This window comes from Drosophila persimilis, unplaced genomic scaffold (genome assembly GCF_003286085.1).
Source record: "Drosophila persimilis strain 14011-0111.01,24,50 unplaced genomic scaffold, DperRS2 tig00000002-arrow-pilon, whole genome shotgun sequence".
NCBI lineage: Eukaryota > Metazoa > Arthropoda > Insecta > Diptera > Drosophilidae > Drosophila > Drosophila persimilis.
In genome coordinates, this window is record NW_020825289.1 from 8,904,590 (window position 1) to 8,924,217 (window position 19,628).

A 19,628-nucleotide genomic window follows, 5' to 3' on the forward strand; every position below is an offset into this window, starting at 1 on the left:
AACGTACGTCGAGGGGCACTGTATCTAGGTCCATCTGCTAGGGACTGATGCCCGATTCCCCTGGGGGAATGCAGCTTTAAAGGGGGGCTTTGGGGGAAAACTTCTTTGGGGTTTCTGTTTCTATTTTTGCTTACACTCATATCACGCATGGGACCCCAGCGACTTATGGCCGCAATAAGTAGAAGTACATTCCACTCAGCGAAGGGCGGCTAACAGGAGGGATGGGGGGGTGGAAGCATCGCAATATGGCTGCCAATTGCACGCACTTTTGTCGTTCAATTTAATTCGGAAAATTCTGGCTTTCCCTAGCGTGGGGTTCATTTTTGTGTGGCGGTCGGAGCTCCTAAGTAGCTCAGCGGCTTGTCTCAATGGGGGGTCGGTGCCCGGTAATGCAAGCCCCTAAAACCCAACTCTTCAGACTTCTCCTCGGCCACGTGTGCTTGTGCGTGCGGCTCTGTAATAATTTGGTCTATTTGTTGCCTGCCATTCGGTTTATTGAATTTGGCATTTGCATGTTTGACGACTCGTCGCGTATGTGAACAGGGGATGCTGCTGCCTCATCCCTGACTCTGCCTCCCTGCTCTCTGCCTTCGTCCTGTGAAGCCAGCCTGGGACCCTTGTCGCTCTTCTTTCCGTCTTCTGGTGGAAGCCATTCAATTATCTGGTGGTAAATATTGCAAATTAAGTTGTTTATTGTGCATGATGTTATGCCAATTGAATTTGCAGCTTACGGGGAGAGACCCAGCCCTTGCACCCCTTGCCCCTGAGGGCGTGTAAACTTCAGGAGCAGCAACAAAGAACAAACCCAATTTCATTTCGCAGCCAATTAAAAAATGTTACACCCGGCGAATGATGAATAATTTGTTCACGGGGAATAGCCGCTGCCGCTGACCTTGAATATTGTCGACTTTCTTCATTTCAATTTGATTTATGCGAGGGACGAGAGTGAGAGAGAGAGAGAGAGTGTGAGTGGGGATAAACAAAGGAAAACCGCTACAAATGAAATGAGGGCTCAGCAAAGTGCAAAAGCGAATTAATTATGCACATTAACTTTTGCCGCTTAATGCGCTCCCAGTTCTCTGACTGAGGTGAGACTGATTCTCATTCGGAGAATGTGGAACAGGAGAGGAGAGGCTGATCCCGAGAGTGACCCAAGTCCAAGTCCCCCAAGTCCCCCATGTCCCCCATGTCCCCCGTCCATGTCGCGTCGAGTGCGCGAATGACTTTGAAAAATGGGCGCGGCTCGGCAGGAGCAGGAGAACGCTGCTTAATTAGTGCGTAATTTGTAAGTTGAGGAAAACGAAAAAAAGAAAAGGCGTTGAAAGGAAAACTCACCGGAGTGGAAAGCCAGGCTGGGGGCAGGCGTCAGGAGTCAGAAGGGAAAAGGGCAAACAATGACAGAGGTAAATATTAATTACTCTGCGGGATAATTCTCGGGCTCGGATAAATGTGTCTCTAGTCCACTCCACTCGACTCAAGCATCCATCAATGTGCCAATCAATCAACTGCACAGGTCTCTAGCTTTAAAATCTTCCGATTAGGCTGATCTTTCCGTCATCCCCTTCGATCCCTTTCGGACAAGGGACCCAGACCCAGACCCAGACCCTTGTTGATTTAGTATAAACATTGTTTGCCTTCCATTTGCACCCTTTGATGCTGCTGCACATTGTACATTTTTATCCGGATCTGTGGCGAATGTTTTGTCTCATATTCTGTTTGTTTAGGCTGCGGTCCTGTGAGCACTTTGCTCGGGGCTCTGATGTGGCCAGGTGTCAATTAGCCAGTCCAATTTGTGACTAATTCGCACAAGTTTTTCTATCTCTCCCTCTTGTCACTTTCTTGTTCTCTTTGTATCTGCCTGTTATTTTATACGAGTATAAAATAGTCGGACCTTGTAGTGCGAGTACTTTTCTCTTTTCCACTTTCATTTAGTCTGTGCCTTTCATATGTGAAATTACTGTGAATTACTCAGTACACACGCACAAAAAGGCTCACATACACACAGAAAGAGACATCCAAAGAGGGTCAGAAAGAGGGAGACTGAGCGAGAGAAAGAAAGACAGAGGGAAGTGAAGATAGACCGGAGCTGCTTCTGGCTCCGTGCTTTAATTTCCGTTTCCGTTGAACTTGCACATTTCTGGCTTGCATGCGCCAAAATTTCATATTACCCACCCTTACCCGGTCCTCCGCCTTCTCCGCTCCGAGGTTTTGTTCCACTCAGAAAAAAAAAATGTTGAATTATGCGCAGAGGCGCTGCCTGCACTGCCCTGCTCCTTCATTCCCGTTTTCCACGTGCCTGCTCGCCTGGGCCCCCACTTTAAGGTCGTTCTGTTAAATGCAATGAAATTATTCTTCCACTGCGGTGGTCCACCCATTGAAATGTTAATTAATGCCCAGAAAAGAACAGCAGCAGCGGCATCAACAAAAGCAGCGCCAAGACCAAGCCTGGGAGCGGGCCATTATGACCATGCTGATGGTCACCGTTAGCCAGGTGAATTCTGAATGACCCCAAAGGATGCCGGCCCTGATCCGATGCACTTTATTCCACTTAAAGCTGATTAAGCGGTACTCAGTTCCAGCATCTTTTATCCTCTGCAGGGTAGCAGGCTAGCAAAAGGAGTAAAAGCAGCAGGGTCTGCCTTTGGTCCTTCCATCCAGTTCCATCTTCAGAAGAACTGCAGGGTACTGAGACAAAACTGAGTGCCCCATATTTCGCACTCTTTTGAAAGCATTTTCTTTTCATTTTGCCTCTTTTTTTTGGGGCATGGCCGGACTTAAACAAGCGGCTCGTTAACGGCAACCGCGCAATTACACTCGAAACGCTTTAAATTTTAAGTGCCGCCCGAGTATGTGCCACGCTGGTCTGCCTCTGGGATGGGGTTGGGCTCGGGCTTGGTGCTGGTGATGGTGCTGGTGATGGTGCTGGTGCTGGTGCCGGACGGAGGCAGTAACTATTGACTGACGGTAGCTACCTGTTGGCGACGTTCTGCCGCGGCCACTCACTCTCACCCGACGCGCTCGTCCATTGTGGGGCTAATTGCGCTGTTCGCTGTGCGCGGTGCTCGGTGCTTGGCGCTTCGAGCTCACTCGAGTTTCCCTTTCTTCTCTCACTCTGTCTCACTCTCTCTGAATTTGTACTGTGTACTGTGTGTGTATGTGTGTGTGTGTGTGTGTGCGAGAAGCGGAAGCTGTGCCCTCCTCGAAGCTGGAAATAAATCAAAAATTGTACTGCCATAGTACTTTCTTTGCCGAAATGTAGCTACCCTTGAAGCGGTGGCTCTGCGAATTAGCAGGGGGATAGCGGAAAGTACTCCAACAATTATTCCAATTTAAGGTTTATATATTAAATAGTTGCTTAGCCAAGGATTCAGCTCGGATCCATTGCTTTCCTCTCGCCGTTTGCTCATTTCATTTCGTGCGAATTCCTTATGGCCTTGGGCCCTTGATGGGGCCTGCGGGCCGGGGATGCTTCGGATCAAGAGGCCAGAACTTCCTGCTGGATATCATATTTTGCTATTCAATCATTTTCTTTCTCTTTTCTTTTCCACTGGGCCTTAACTCTCGCATATTTTTCTTCGACTGAATGGTATAATTTTAATTTTTCGAACTTGAACGTTTATTTGTCTTTATTTTATTTTCGTTATCTTTTTTGGCTCGTATTTTTTTAGCCGCCGGCCAAGAGCATTATTGCAAGTGGTGTCCTGTCCCATTCAGCTGAAGGGGATCGAATAGGATGGAATGGGGCTGAAGAGCAAGTCAAGGAGATGGAAGTAGAGAACTGAAGGACTCTGATGGACGTTCGCCCATTTATTGCTCATATTTCATATTTGCCACATTTTCGCCTGCTTCAGCTACACTTTCGGTCCTGCTCTCTTTTCCCATTTTCCCATTTTCGCTTTGGCAAATGAAAATGAAATTTTTAATAAAAACGATACGCGTTGTTTTCATTGGTTGGAAATTCCGCTGAAGCCGAAGCTGGAGCTGGAGCTGTTGCAAGTGTGGTTGGGGTACGTTCTGCTGTTGATGTGTAATATTTAACGAGAGGATATATTCCTGGCATTTTCATTTTGCCCGGCAATCCCTTCATCAGCACCAACAGCAGCAGCAGCAGCACCAGCACCAGCACGAGCACACAAAAAATTGCCAGTTGATTGAGCCAGAACTAGAGCCAAAATGCAGCCAGAAGGAGAGTTGCAGCAGCAGCATCAGCACCAGCAGGGCGTGGCAATGGGGGGTACAAAATAGATGAAGTGCCAGCTAAGCAGGTGTCTGGCCATCAACTAACGCACATCCTGTCCCTGACCGAATGCAACAATTAAATTTCAGCAAGGACACTGCTACCAGCCAACACCCCACAGAGCAGCCATTGTAATGGTCTCACAGCAAAAGCGGATGAGGCAGCAGGAGGAGCAGAACAGTCGATGGGACAGGAGGAAGAGGAGCAGGAGAAAATCCAGAGGCACCAGTGCTCTTGCAATTTAGGAGAGTGAAGCAGATTTGCCAGCAGCTTTAGCCCGGCCATTGTCCAGTATGCCGTCCAATCCCGCCCACACACTCTCCCCGCTCTAACACCTGAGCGCCATTGATTTGTGAGCGGAAGTGCGGACGAGCCAGGGCGAGGGCTGGCCACGCTGCATGGAGGAACTAGTTCCCCAGCGAACCACTTTACAGCTTCTTGACTTGTGCAACAGATCCATCGTTACTATCATCGGCAAGGACAACGACAGCGACAACGACAAGACACGCAACAGCAGCATATGGGGAGGGTGGGCGAGGCGTGGCGCACATGGCACATTTACTCATCAAGATGCAACAAATTTCCCTAATTGAATGTCATATGACTGACATTATGTGAGCTGTCCCCTCTCCAGGCTCCCCTCGGGCTTGTGCCATTCTGCACGGATGTCTTGGCTGATTTTCGTCGTCTTCTGCTGCTGCTTCGACTTGCTCACGTGTGAAATTAATTTGTAATGACTATGTGTCCCATGCAGCGCCATTTGCATTTGCGAAAGAGCTGCCACCCCCACACACACACTCGCTCGCTCTCCCTCCCTGCCTCTCTTTCTGGGTGTCTTTCCTCATTTTATGTTGCAGATGCAGATTGACCCGAGCAGCCAAGTGGCAATCAGATGAAACAGGTCAGAAGGCACACTCCCCCCACTCCACCCCGCCAACTAGCAACTGGCGGAGATGAGCGGGATTTTGCAACTTTGCTCCCATGAAGCCTTGCCCTGAAAGTTGCCGAAGCCCCGGCAAGTTTCCACTACCACCCATCGGAAAGTCACCTCCGTCCGCCCCATTGGGCGGCGCAAAGCCTTTGCAACTTTGTCGGAACTTAATTTCGTAAATTGTTCACCAATTCTACGAATTGCACTTTGTGATTTTGAAAGTGGCAGCGAAACTTTTCTTTTCATTTCATTTCGTTTTGTTTCGTTTCGTTTGGTTCGGCTCGGTTCGGCTGGGTGCCGTTTCGAATGTGATTGGAAATGCACGGTAACTGTGGCCAAGTTAAATTGGAATTGCATTGAAAGCAGGCCCAGCACATGCAGGTCATTTCCGCCTAATAGCAAGCTCCGCCCACTGTCGGGAGCTGCACTTTGCTCACAGCAGAAGGCGACAGAAACTTTGCCACTCTGGAAATGAGCAAGTCAGGCTGGGCGGATGGAAGAATAGATGGATTGTTGGATGGCCAGAACAGGCCGTACCAGGCAACAGGTTAGATTGGCACAATCTGCTCACCGCACGCCACGAGAAAGCCACCACGAAGCGGGTCAGAATTGTTGGTTGCCAACGAGTAAGAGAGTCAAAACTCTACCGAGCTGTTGTCCTGGCCATGGGTGACCAGAAAAAGACTAAGCAGAGAGACAGGAAACAGAGAGGAACAGGTACAGTACCAAAGAGGGAGAGGCAGAGAGGCAGAGAGACTGGGCGACACAAATTGCTTCAAACACCTTGGCAAGCAGCAGAAGATGGGAAAAATTGGAACTGAGTAGACAACTTAAAGCGCAAAAGGCAGGACAAGTAATATAAGATGTTCCAGGCAGCAGGAGGACACTGGGAGTGGGCCATGCTGATGGGTGAAGGGTGATGGGTGGCTAGGTGGCTGGTTAGTGGGTGGTGGACATTGCTTGTCTACTTAAAAGTTTTCAAAGCGCTGCTTATGGCACGTGCTGGCTGAAGAGCAGTGCGGAGTGGCAGGGAGATATAGAAAGGGAACGACGGAGAGATGGCGACGGGGCGAGGGGGCGAGGGGGCGATGGGGCATGTGGCAGCCATGAGCTTGGCAAGCAAGCAAAGCGTATTAAAACACAAAGCAGCATCATTAAATGTTAAAAGTTGCCTTTGGCAAAATAGAGAGAAAAACAGCGAGCGGCGAACAGTTGCAGCAAAACTACAAGTGCACTACAACCATCGGCAGAGGATGGAGGATGGAGAATGGAGGACAGGACACTGAAAGACAAAAAAGAACACGCAAGGACAATGATGCCCCAGTTCCGGCCCGCAGATGAAGGAGCAGGAAATTGCACAGGCATCAAGTGCATTACTCAGGTGATTTCCAGAAAGAACAAACAGACACCACAAAAGAAAGAATTTCCCAGCGCCCGCCACAAAGTCAGGCAGCAAACAATTTGTTAATAATTATAATTGAAAGTGTGCGCCACGGACGGAGAACAAACAAATGGAATGGAATGCCTGCGGGTCGGGCAAGCTCCCGTATCGCCAGGTATTCCCAGATACAGATCCATCCAGCCGCAGCTTCCTCTCCAACAAGGTGGCGGCGATTATTTTTGATAATACAAGCCGCAATCAGCAGGGGATTGCCTGGCCCAAATGCATTTTGGCCAACAGCCAGCATGCCGCATTGTCTTTATCTTTCGCTCAATTTTTTTGAAGGGCGACGAACACTTCCTTTCATTTAGCCGCCTTTCTGCCAGTCCTTCTCCCCGTGGCAGGGACGAACTTCGATCGAAAGTGCATCTCAAGGCCTTGCAATTAACTATTCCTCCGTTTGCGGACCTTGCCACTTCACTTTCATAATTCCAAAGTTTCTCCAGCGACAAATTGCGGACGAGGTGCACTTTGAGGAGCGGTGGAAACGAAAGCGTCCGCAAGCAGCGCCAGTCGACCACTGTGTAATCCGATTTCAGCCAGGTTAAGCTGTCTTTGTTCTTGCCCGCTAGCCCACTAGCCCACTAGCAGCAGGCCTTTACCACTCACCTTTTGCCACTCCACTGATGAAGAGCAGCCCAGAGTCGGACAGTAAAATCCGCGCTGTGGTAAGTGGATCTCAGGTGAGAGCTGGAAAGGATGGGGCAGGCGGCATGCAAGTGAGTGGAAATCAGACAGCGCGATGAGGGGGCTGCCATAAACGAAATGTGTTTGCCATTGAAATGAAATTTAATTTTCCCGCTTAGGTATTCATATTTTTGTGTACCTTCCCCTGCCCCCCACACACCCATTAAAAGGCACTAAAAATTGTTTCCCCGTTAATCATAAATTGGAAAATCAAATTTTTCCTCGGGCCGGAGTTCATTATTCTGCTGCTATGCGGCTACGATGCGATCCTGCTGCTGATGTAATTATGTTGACTGTGAAACAATTTTATGGCAGATTGAGTTTTATTAGCATGCAATGTGCGTCGAGAGGATAGCAGAGAAGTAAAGGCTTTCCCCGACACCCTGCCTAGGTGTACACTTAGAGCCTACACGAGTACACCCTTCGATATATATAAATCTTTGCCCTGAGCCAGAGGCAGAGGCTCAGCTGGCAGCACCTTTCAGTAGTTATCGCTGTCGTTGTCCTTATCAACGGCGTCAACAAAAATGTTTTGCAAAAGCATCTTACAAGTGCTGGGACACATGTAGAAACAAGTGCCCCAGAGTCGGTGTGTGTGTGTGTGTTTTGGATAACCTTTTGTCGGCATTATGATGAGTTTTGCTTTTACTTTTGCCAACGAGCCCAGCCCCCGATCCCAGCACGAGCTTGAGCCCAAAACAGGGACCCAGAGTCATAGTCAGAGCCAGAGACAGACCCAGACCCGGACTCAGGCTAAGGCTAAACTCGTAAATACCTTCATTATCGTTAAATCATGCTGAGAGAGAGAAAGAGATACCAGTCGGAGTCGGCAGCAGAAGCTGGAAGATAGAGAAAGAGAGAGCTCATGTCATGTCCTGTCCCTTGTCCCGTGTCCTGTTTCCTGTCCCGTGCCGTGCCGTGCCTTTTATTTGCCCTTTATTTTTGCCTCTCCGTTTCCATTTCCGATTCCTCTCCGGGCCGTGTGCCTGGTGTCTGTGCGGCTTTGGGAATGGCTCATGTGGAGTTTTAAATAGATTTAAATGTGCATTTAAATGAAATAAATGAGCAACATTTCACGACACTCACTCACTCTGCCGCCGACAACAAGACTCTTTGTTCTGGCCTTGCCTTTGCGGCAGCATTGGTTAAATTATATACATCAGCCCCACTCGGCAGTGGGCGTGTCCAGAACTTTGTGGCCGTGAATCATGCAGCAAGTATCTCTCTTTCCCTCTCGCTCTGTGTCTCTGGTCTAATGGTCAAAGTTGCGTGCTATTTTCATATTCACGCCTAATAAACTGCCAAATTAATACACAATCAGCCAAAAGGCAGAAGATTGCACTACAAGTTTAAACAAAACATTAAGAAGCCGCTGGATGGACATGTCCCGACTAACAGATACCACCAATCACCACTCGGTGGAAAAGTCTTTTACAAAGAGCGGAGATCTTGGCAGAAAATTTTGAATCAAATATGCCCTCAAAACAGAAAATACAGCAGAATAAATACCATAACGAAGTGGAAATGCCCTGCCATGGCCGTGGACGATGTGACCTGCAGATGGCAGAACGGAAAGCTCTTGGAGCCGAAAGTTACCAAATTACTCAGCCACCTGTCAACCGTTTCTCTTATTTATGATGGCAATGTGAATAAGGCCCAACTTTGATGCCATAAAAATGCAATTAGATGGAAATTTATGATAAATTTCTCAGCTGTTAATTACAAAATATTCATAAATTATCCACTCAATGCTCAAACGGAATTTCCAAAAAACACACCTCATTTATTATGACTTATACGATGCATTTGGTGTCTGTCCGTCCATCTGCGGCTCGGTGTGCTATTGGGGGGAAACAAATTTTAATTAAAACTCCAAGTTGGCAAACTTTTAACCTAAGAATTTCCATCCGAATATTCGCAACCAGTACCTGTTTTCGGCCCAGAAAGTGAAGTGCTTAGAACCCGAACTGGTTAAATTTAAAAATAATTGCCACTAAAGTGCAAACTACTAAAAGTTTTAAATGCGCAAAGTGTCGAAAAGTTCATACATCAGATAAACATGAATGCACAGTGAGTGTGTGTCTAAATTAGTTATGCATTCATTTTGTTTGATGAACTTTTCATAGGTTTTTGTGGCCGGTTGGTGTCAAATGAATTGGCATATGAGGCAAGTTTCCAGGGCTTGAGGTTGGCGCCTTTTGCATAGGAGATTTAATGTTCTTTGCTAGCTCCTGAATACTATTACTTTTGGTAGGTATGTGCCCCAGATCGGATCGGTACAGAACTTATTTCTTGCAACATCGAGCTGCTTGCAATCTGGACGCGTTCTGCCTCGGGGGTGCTCCTCTTTGGGGCCCTCATGGCCGAGCCGCAGCACAGGGGCATTATGCGTCTACTTGGGCATTATGCTCTATGACTGCAAAGGTATCTGGCCCTCTTTTAGCTGTGCTGTTTCCTTCGGTGTCGTGGACCTACCGGGCAAACATGGGCAAGGAGGAGGCGCCTGAAGAAGCAACTGTAAAGCCACCGCCACATAACGAAAAGGCGTGAGATTAGAAACAAAGCTACATTTGTTCATTCATTCGGTGGCAATATAATACTCGTATATTACATCCATTCTTCATGCTATTTCCAATAAACGAATCTACAGTTGTCCTAAGCAAATGAAACGCACTGTTATTCGAGTATGTATATAGATTTGGCTATTCATAGTCGGCTATTGAAGCTTTCGGATTTGCGAACAAAGAGCGGTTCTGAGACCTTATCGAATCTGAGATAAAAATGTGTGCACCTAAAAAATAATACACATAAATACATATATTTTGCTAAACAAAAATGTAAGTGCTTTGAGTTCAACATTAATGTGTGCTTGTCAATATATAACGATTAATTCTTCAAATCAGAAGAGATTTCTTTAAGTGTACAACGTCGACCCTTATCAGGAAAGCCGATTAGATTAGGATACAAATAACATCACTCAATGGTCGGCAAGCGTCAGTTAGTACTGAACCATTGAGGCGAGCGAGGGCAAAATCGACATGAGAGCCATATTCAATTCGCGATTTGTACAATTTACCATCGGTCTGATGGGAATCATTGTGTCCTCGGCGACAATGGGAATTCCCTACAATCGTAGGCGTTGACTGGATTGGAGCTGGCTGCCGCCCTTTACTGAAGAATCTCCCCCATTGCAGTTCAGACCAAGGTACTGGCCATTGTACGGGCCCTGGAGCTGACGGCCTCGGGATTACTCATCTTTGGGCTGCTGAAGAAGCGGGATCTGCACAAGTCGAAGATCATGATGGTCTGGTTGATCTGTACCCTATTGTTTGTCGCCGGCCTTTTCTACAACATGTTTGAGGGTTTCTGGATGTTCTACAGAATAGATGTCGCCACATCGATCATAGTTACCGCCTCGCTATTGGGTGCGGCAGGTGAGTCAGAGAGTCTGAGACGGCCGTCAGGGCACCCCCGTTCATACATATGATTGTACATTGCAGCTGTGCTGTCTGGCATGATGTACGTGGTGTACAGTGGCTACGAGAGACTGGTGGATGGCACTGACGAGCAGATACTTACAGCCTGAGTGGAAAAGTTGTGGAACCAGGTCCCTGCTCGAAGAAGTTACCCTGTGATGGAGGAGGATCGCTGCTGAATAGAAGCCCGACTAATTATAGTAAGAGCTTACTACGGACGGCGGCATCATCAGCAGCCGTAGTCCTTCCCTTATGTGAAATAATTTTAATTAAAAAATGCCGCTTTTCACATGTTTCCCCTGTTCCCTGTCCCCTGTTCCCAGTCCAACCGTTGCCACTTGTAAAGTTTCTGAAAAGTTTGTCAATTTGCATTCGGCTTCTCCCGGGGAAGTCCACGTTACATCTGTTTTCGCTGCATTTAATTAGGTTTATGCCAAAGGCAAAAGGGACAATTCCTGCTTGACGACAAAAATGATGCCTTTAAAAATTAATTTTCTGCATAAATTAGGCCTGAAAAAAGTTTAATTTGCAAATTAAAAATAAAACAGACCAACCAGAGGCTGGATTGACCCAATGCTCATCGGGTGTGACTTGTCTGGCTTTTCTCTATTCTCTGCCTGTCCATCGGCATCAATCGATTTCCGCTTAATATCAGGGAAAAGGATATGAAAGCGTTTTCCTTGGGCTTACGAGTAAATATGTCGAATCATTGCGGCAATTTCGAAGCGATTCAATTCGATTTGGTTCGCTTTGGCACGTATTTAGAGCTGGCCAAGGTCCAGGCATAAAAATTATATTAAATTGGCATTAAAATCATGGCCTGGTCATTGCCAATAACAACAGCAGTCATAGCCACAGCCACCGCCACAGCCACAGGCAGCAGGAACTTCAAATGGCCATTAAAATAATAACCAGACCAAGCCAGACAGAGTCCGGCAGAGTTTCGGTTAAGGTCAAACGGCGAGTGTACAATGTCTATGCCTGTGTGTGCCTTAATATGAGTCGCACGTGCCCCAAAGGACTCTCGCCCAACTCGACTCGGGCCCATGTGGCCTCTGCCACATACTTATGCAAATAATCTTGCCTCTTATGAGGCTAATAAGTGTCCAAAGTTTCGTTAAATGATCGAATTGTAGCTTCAGCTCAGCAGAACCTTAATGACTGCATATCATTTCCGGTCTCCGAGTCCTGAGGAACCACCGCTGTTCGCTGTCCACGGGGCGCCTGGCCATTAACTCATTAGCACACAGCCTGCCCATTGAATGCAGGAGACTTTGATGGCACAGCCACCGCCGGATAGTGGGATGGAGTTTCAATTACACGAACTTAAAGCTGTTGGGGCAGTTGAAAGGCTTCGGCACACTACCCGGGGGCCATAAATTATGCAGCCAAGTATCTGACAGCAGAACAGGGCAAAGCCAGAGCCGAAGCAGAAGCGAGGCAAACTAAACGCGATTATCTTAATTTATGCAGGGTCCGGTCTGGCGTAGGGGACGTACTATTACTTATGCGTATGCGGTGTTTTGTGCAGCCCTTGAAATAAATATAAATTGCAAAAACTGTCAAATCCAAGCAGCAAAAGTTCACGTCCGAGTACGAGTTGGAGTGGGAGTGGGAGTCGGAGTCAGAGTCCGGCCCTGGCCTGGCCTGGCCTGGCCGGGACTGGCCAAAAGGGAATGCAATGGGCCAAAGCCATTCCTGTTCTTGGCCATTCTTGCCGCGCTCCTTGTGTGTGTTTTGTACAATAAAGAAATTTTTATCGCTGCCGCATTTGACATTTGAAGTATGCGCTACAAAATTTATTGTTGCTCCGCTGTTACAATAAACAAGAGCAGCAAAAAAGGAGGAATACGTACAAACTCGTACATAAAAAAGCAAACCAATGGCGATTGCATATCCAGAGAATGCCGGGTGCTGGAACCCGATTGGAATTTCAATTTAATCTTGTATCTTTGGCCCAGTCGTTCGCCTTTGACAGGCAAAGACAACACACAGAGACCCACACCGACAGGCAAGATTTACCTGTTGAAGAATAGTTACCGAGGAGACGAGTAGAAGCTGCCAGCGTGAAGGATTGCTGGCGTAATTGTGTCGGCTGCTGGCCACTCTCTCGGTTATGACTGCCAGCAATCAGCTTATAAATATTCCACAGCTTGTGTCCAATAAAACGATTCAGCAAACACTTTCTCACAGAGAACAGACCACGAGTGAAGAAAGCAAGAGAAAAACTGCATGTCCTTGCCAGTCAGAGCAGACTCCTTATCACCAGCACGTGCCCGATGCAATGCCCGTTGCGGGTATACGGGTACGTACAATGACTAGCAGAAGCTACTGTTGCTTCAACGGATACCGTAGCTGCCGTAGCTGCCACCTGCTCGTGGCACCCGCAGCTGCTTGCAACGTGACGTCAATGCGAATGCGAATGCGAATGCGTTCCGATTGTTGCGTATACGCAATGCGAAAAAGTTGTCTCTTCTGCTGCTGCCTGCAGCTGTTCTGCATGACAATGGCCGCTGCGGTAAGTGTGACAATAAATCGCGCTGTCAGCCTACATTTATCTATACCGTAGCCATTTCCTGGGCGCGCACGAGTGAAAGTTTTGTTAGGCGCCGGAGGCACTCTATTACCTTGATTCACTCCTCTCTCCAGTCTCCTTTCCCGACGCTTTTTCTGCTGCTTTTGGGGTTCATTGTCTCTTTGACCAGACACCGAAAAAAGCGCGTGTGGGTGCAAATCCTTTTGTCTGTCTCTGTGTGTGTGTGTGTGTGTGTGGAGGTTTATACTCGCATTAAATTTGTATGCCTCGCGTGTGCTTCGCCTCAGCCGGGAGAAAATATAACATGTATAAGAGAGAAAGCTAACCAAAGGCAATAACAATGCACCCGCTTCACACCATTCCCTTTTGGCCATCTCTGGGGCATAATTTGCGTTTAATGAATTGTGCAGAAAGATTTTTATTCACTTAGCCGCTGACACACACTGAGAGAGACCCACCACAGGCAGGGACATATTCAATTGGGGGCCTGGAGCCGGGATACAGGGCCATAAGCCGCTTAGCGGCATTTTTGGTCTAGCAAAGTGAAATGCTGCACTGCGTAAGGCAAAGGCGCCTCCTTTGCTCCTGGCCTCCTCCTCTGCCTCAGACAGGATTACTTTTCGATCAATTATTTAGTCATTAGCGTTACAATAACCCAAGTCGGATGTGTGGGCGGATGGGGGCGAAATGTTTGATCGATGAATGTGGACAGGACATGGCAGAACTAACTAATTAAGATTAATTAGTGGAACGGAATTTTCAATTACGATTTCGGGGCTTAATAGCTCTCCAGCATAAAGCATAAGAGGCAAATTAAAGCCCACCACGAGGCAACTTAAAGCCACATCGACAGACAAAAGCATGAGGTAGATGAAGAGACATGTCAGTTCATCATTTCAAGTGCAACAACAGGAAGAATCCTTAACACCACATCAAGCCAAGATGATAGCCGTTGTGACAACAACACACGCCAAACTTTTCAAGATACAAAGACAAGAAGTGGAGCCCCCTACCCTCCCCTCCCCAGCACACCCAAAAACACAATGGAACACACACCAACAGCCTCGCACACACAAAAAAGTGAGGATGTAATTTACACGCTTTTCCAACCCAGCCCTCCATCAACGTCAGGCAATGCTTTTCCCGATATCGGACATCCTACCAGCCTAGGAGCCGTGGCCACGGCCACGGATACGCCTTTATCTGACGTCAAGTTGCGGATGTACGGAGAGTGCCCAAATGTGCGTGTGTCCCGCATTTAATGCGGTCTGCCTTGGCGATAAACTTTTGCAGCTGTCTCGGGCCCACTTCCACCTCCACCTCCACCTCCACTGGCCCCCCTCCAGACTCTTTTATTTGGCATTTTTTGGATTGCCGCCTTCCGTTTGGCTCAATCATTTTACGTCTCATAAAACATAAATAAAAATCGATTCGTGAAGGGGTCCCAGTAGCAGTCCCAGTCCCAGTCCCAGTCGGAGACCCATTCGGAGAAGTCTCAGACTGCGGCATTGTCATTGTTTCGTCGGCGACAATTTGAATTACCCGTAGCAGAGATAAAGGAAAAATTGAAGGCAGCCTAGTGAAGCTGGCATACACTTTCCATTTTCATGGATGGTACAGTAAGCTCAGAGCTATCCATAGCAAACAGATCTGGTCAGAATATATATAGATTTCCAGGAAATATTCGTGCAATGATTTTAGATGAAGTTTATCTGCCGCTGTGGAATGTTCTCTGCAGAACTCCGCTGGATTCCTGATCTGATACTCCTGGCGAATTTAGTTCTTGACACAGCCAATGGATCCTTCGCAAAGACATTGAAGCATGGTATATTTACTCGAACTTCTCCCTTAAGGTTGCCGTATGTTTCACGTTGTCTTCTCGTTGTTGCTGGTTGCTGGTTGCTCTCCAGGGCAACATTTGGCGGTTACTTGGCCCGCAGGCGGGCAAAGTCTATAATGCAGCATTATTTTATGTGGAGCCAAGCAATTTATTGAATTTTCTTCTACGGTTCGATTTTCTTGTCGGTTCGGCGGCAAATGTGTTGAAGTATTTTATGGGTCTTTTGGGTGAATATCAATAAATTTTTAATATGATAAAGTGAGTCAAATGATGATTGAAATCGAGCTTTGAGTTCGGGTTGCTTATCCAGATCAAGTTGGCTGTGGCACTCGGCCATTCTTCCTCTCCGTTTTGTCCATTTTTCAGCACTTTCAATGCACCCACATCCACAGCCACTCACACTCACACGCATACGGGTACAAATTGAATTCAGTTTTGCTTTACTTTGCCTGTGCCCTTTGTGCTCCACTCGGGAGTTCCTCTGTACGCTTTCTGCCATCTGCCATTTACCATTTGAATAGCTAGCAAAACAGATAAGAAAAATGCAATTTTCACTGCACACACACCGAGAAAGTGAGACATATGCAACAAAGAGAAATGGGAAAGTGATAGGGGGGCATTGGACTAAGCTGCTTAGCCACAGCTGAACCAAAGACATCGCCCAATTCAATTGACGTTTGCCAAATCAAATCAAGTCAAATCAATGCCAAATCACAGACAAATGCCACTAAAATTTTCTGATTTTTTTTATGCAAATTTAAGCGAAATATTTTCCCAGAGATCAGACACTGCCAGTGGGGGACGAGTGTGATGAGGGAACGTATCTGTCATACAAGTTTAATTGGCTGAAATTCTCCTTTATCTTCGTTGCTGCTCGCACACACACACACACACACACATCTGCATTTAATTACTACACCGTTGGCAATAATTTATAATACTAATTAAAATTTGGAGCACGCACACATACAAACAGAGACAAACACACGCATAAATAATCACTGTCGAATGCGCCTCGGGCATTGAAAATTTTCATTTGCATGCAGACAGGCATCTCACGCACACACACACACACACACCATAGATACTCTATATGAGTGTGTGTGTGTGAGTACAACCTTTATCAATCAAATGTTAATTAAGTTTCAACTCAGGCAACCGAACAAATGCCAAACCAACTAACAAACCAACTTTTTTCCGCTGCGTTGTGCGTGTAGCGTGGAGCGTGGAGCGAAGGAGGACCCCAACGACGACTCTCTTCTGTTCGCTTCTGTTAAAAAATTAAATTGGTATACTCTGGGGGAGCGGGGGGTTGTTTAGGGGGAAGCTATTCACAAGTTATTACGCATACGCCATGCCAGCCCCGCGTATAAAATGCAAAAGTAATGCGCTCATCAAATAAAATTACCCAGCTGATTCTCCATCCTGAAGAACTACACCCTGCCCTCCTTGTCCCCCACCCCCGGCCACGCAAAAAAGGGAAATATATGCGATAGCGGAAGCGGAAATGCTCTCTGGCAGCCAGCCTCTCGCTCACTGCCCCTTCATGATATTGTCTGCCTTGTTTGTAATGGTTTTTTGGTTAACATGCGCACAGATTGATGCGTGGCCAAATTGTACACAGCCGCAAATTGTGGCAATTTCGGTTACTGTCAACGCTGCACACACACACGCACGCAGAGACACAGACACACAGAGGGACACGGACTTGCCACAGCACACTTATACAGGGACAGAGGGGCATAAGCATGTGGCAAATGTGCAGGCAGCGGCACGTTTTTATGTTGCAGCACAGCAGGGGGCAAACGAGGGCTTGTTTGCATGCCACCAAGCGACAGACAAACCAAGAGCAAAAACCCGGAAAGCCGAGGATAGAAATCGTTGCGGTCGAAGTTGATGGCGGAGGCGGAGATGCAGGAGTGGGCTGCAGGAGCCAGTATACGAGTAAATTCCAGTCTGTGCATTTCTCTGCGAAAATTGTAGGAATGCATACATTTTTATGAAGTTTTAATAAAGAATTCTTTGTCGTCTTTGAGATTTTTAAATAATACACAAATATGTGGGTAACTTTTAGAAGAAGATTCTAGACGAAACTCTGAAGCTTCACTGACACCAGAGCTAACTAATGGTTTCCAGTGCGCTTTATGTAGTGTTACCCCAAAGCGAGAGCTCTCTCGAAGACGTGTCGCTCTTCGATTGGCTTTCATGAGGTTCAAGTGCTGACTGTTGCATTCCCCTTCGATGGTGTCACAGGGGGCGAATGCTTAACAAGACCTCGGCCAAGTCGCAACTGCGTAGCTGCAACTGCAATTTGATAAAGCGAAGTGACAAGCGCAGCTACGCGAAAGGACGTCCCACACGCTCTGACACCACCCCGCGCCACCGTCCCCCCGTCGCTGGCCTTCGGGCATTCAGAGATGACAGAAGTCAAAACGGAATGGGGACTGGCAAGGCCAGGTGGTTGGAAGTACATACGTCAAAGAAAGAAGAAAAAAAAAATAAAAAATCGCTTGGCATGTGCACTGCGCATCAGCATCAGCATCAACATCGGGACAGGACGTGAGAGTAACAGCAGCAGCAGTAATCCCCATTGATAACGCACGACATTGTCAGTTTTTCCCGAAAGAGTGCGTTATTTATTTGGACCCTTCACCGAGCAGCCGCTCAATGTCACCGGAAAGTGCAGATGGCTCCGCTTTGGCCCCGTAGCGAGCATAGACCTGGCCCCTACGATCCACCAGAAACTTGACAAAGTTCCACTCGATCTTTCCGCCCCGCAGGTTGCTGCGGTTTCGCGTGAGCAGTTTGTACAGCGGTGCGGCCCCAGGTCCATTCACCTCGATCTTGGCAAAGACATCACCAATATTCGCCTTCTCCTGACGCAGGTGGTCCATCATCTCTTGGCCATCCGAATGCGGCATCTGCTGGCCAAACTGATTGCAGGGAAAGTTGAGGATTCGCAGGCCCCGCTCCCCGTACTTCGCCAGCAGCTGAGTCAGGCCCGCATACTGTTGCCCCGTCAATCCACACTGGGAGGCGATGTTCACGATAACCAGCACATGTCCGGCAAAGTACCGAAGATCCACCCGCTGGTGAAACGTATCTAGCACCGTGTGCGAATGCACCGACTGCGCCCACTGCATCTCGAACAGCTGCACCGCCAGTCTGTGGTGAGTGGCGATTGTCGTCACGCAGGCAATGGCAGCCATTAGGCCATAGAAGACCACCTCTTTGCTCGGCATCTTTGGCTTCACTGTGGCAGAGCTCGGACCATCGGACCATTCGAGGAGAGGCCTCCAGGGCGAATCAATTCGACGAGCTGCATTTGGGCTAATTGTGCGTAAAGAAACTGCGGACAATCGGATTTAAATGCGCGACTCGGTCGGAACCGCTCTGCCCGCGCGCTTTTCCGCTGGGACAACGTTTCGGTTTCGGGCCATATGTCACAAAAAAAGGCATCTTAAATTGAATTTGGCCAAACCGAGCGAAAGTTGCATGCTCTGCTGACCCACGGAGCGAGTTGCACGTTAATTTAATTTTAAACTTTTTCTGGCAGTTTCCGTTTCTTTGGAAAAGAGAACACCAACACCCACCCACCCACACACACACACACACACATATTGGAGAAAAACAACAAAAAAGTTGAGCTATCGTAACGAAATAATTGAATTTTCATTTCCGTTTTATGTGTTTACTTCCGCTTCATGGCGGCGGCACCATTTGCCCTACAGCTGCCACCCCCCCTCCGCGGTCATGTGTATGTGGGTACGGCCTTCAGTGTCCTGGCAGATTTCGGCCTATTTGTATACAAAAGGCAGTCAATTTCTGGCAGCCTGAAGAAAGTTTTTAAGTCAATTGTCAAAAAGTTTTTAACATCTTTTCCCCTACTTCCCTACCTCCCTACCTGCTTGTTCTTCAGCTCTTATTTTTCCAGTTATACGAGTAGATGTTTCTTTTGACGTGGCCATAAATCAATGGCAGGCAAAAGGCGTTCAACTGAAATTGATTTCAAGTTCCAGCATGGCCGCGTTCGTCTACGTAGTACCGGAGACGGGGGCGTCACTCTATCCGGTAGTCGATTGCCAAACGTATGGATGTAGCGAAAACAGTCCGAAATGTATGTCGATTGAATACCATTGTTTAACTGCAAGAGTGAGTACTGCAGCTTAAGTTGGCATACACATACATACATACTGTACATCGGAGTACGAGTATATGAAGAAAAAAGTTCTCATATGACATTTGACTTTTTGGGGCTGCTCTGATGGAAAGAAACTGATTGATATGTAGCGAAATGGAGAAACATTTAAAAAAAACCATTCAGGAAGTTCACCGATATGGAAGCTGACCGATATAGAAGCACGAATGCAAAACAACACTTGATATGTCCTTTGCAACTTGGGGAAGAGGGAAAGGAAGAGATGAAAATACAAAAACTTTAGAACAGAATATGATATGCTGGTGAACCCGAGTAAGGGGA

General features: G+C 47.4%; 2 protein-coding genes across 2 annotated transcripts; one reads left to right on the top strand and one right to left on the bottom strand.

Annotated features, from left to right (window-relative positions):
- The first annotated feature begins 10,328 nt into the window (after positions 1 to 10,328).
- On the top strand, positions 10,329 to 11,128 carry LOC6590332. The gene is made up of 3 exons (XM_002016253.2): positions 10,329 to 10,428; positions 10,491 to 10,730; positions 10,797 to 11,128. Exons 1-3 carry the CDS (start codon positions 10,335 to 10,337, stop codon positions 10,880 to 10,882), a joined length of 420 nt encoding a protein of 139 aa, XP_002016289.1. The 5' UTR covers positions 10,329 to 10,334; the 3' UTR covers positions 10,883 to 11,128.
- A 6,626-nt stretch (positions 11,129 to 17,754) lies between these two features.
- LOC6590333 (probable phospholipid hydroperoxide glutathione peroxidase) lies at positions 17,755 to 18,390 on the bottom strand. The gene has a single exon (XM_002016254.2). It carries the CDS (start codon positions 18,388 to 18,390, stop codon positions 17,785 to 17,787), a length of 606 nt encoding a protein of 201 aa, XP_002016290.1. The 3' UTR covers positions 17,755 to 17,784.
- Between the last annotated feature and the right edge of the window lie 1,238 nt (positions 18,391 to 19,628).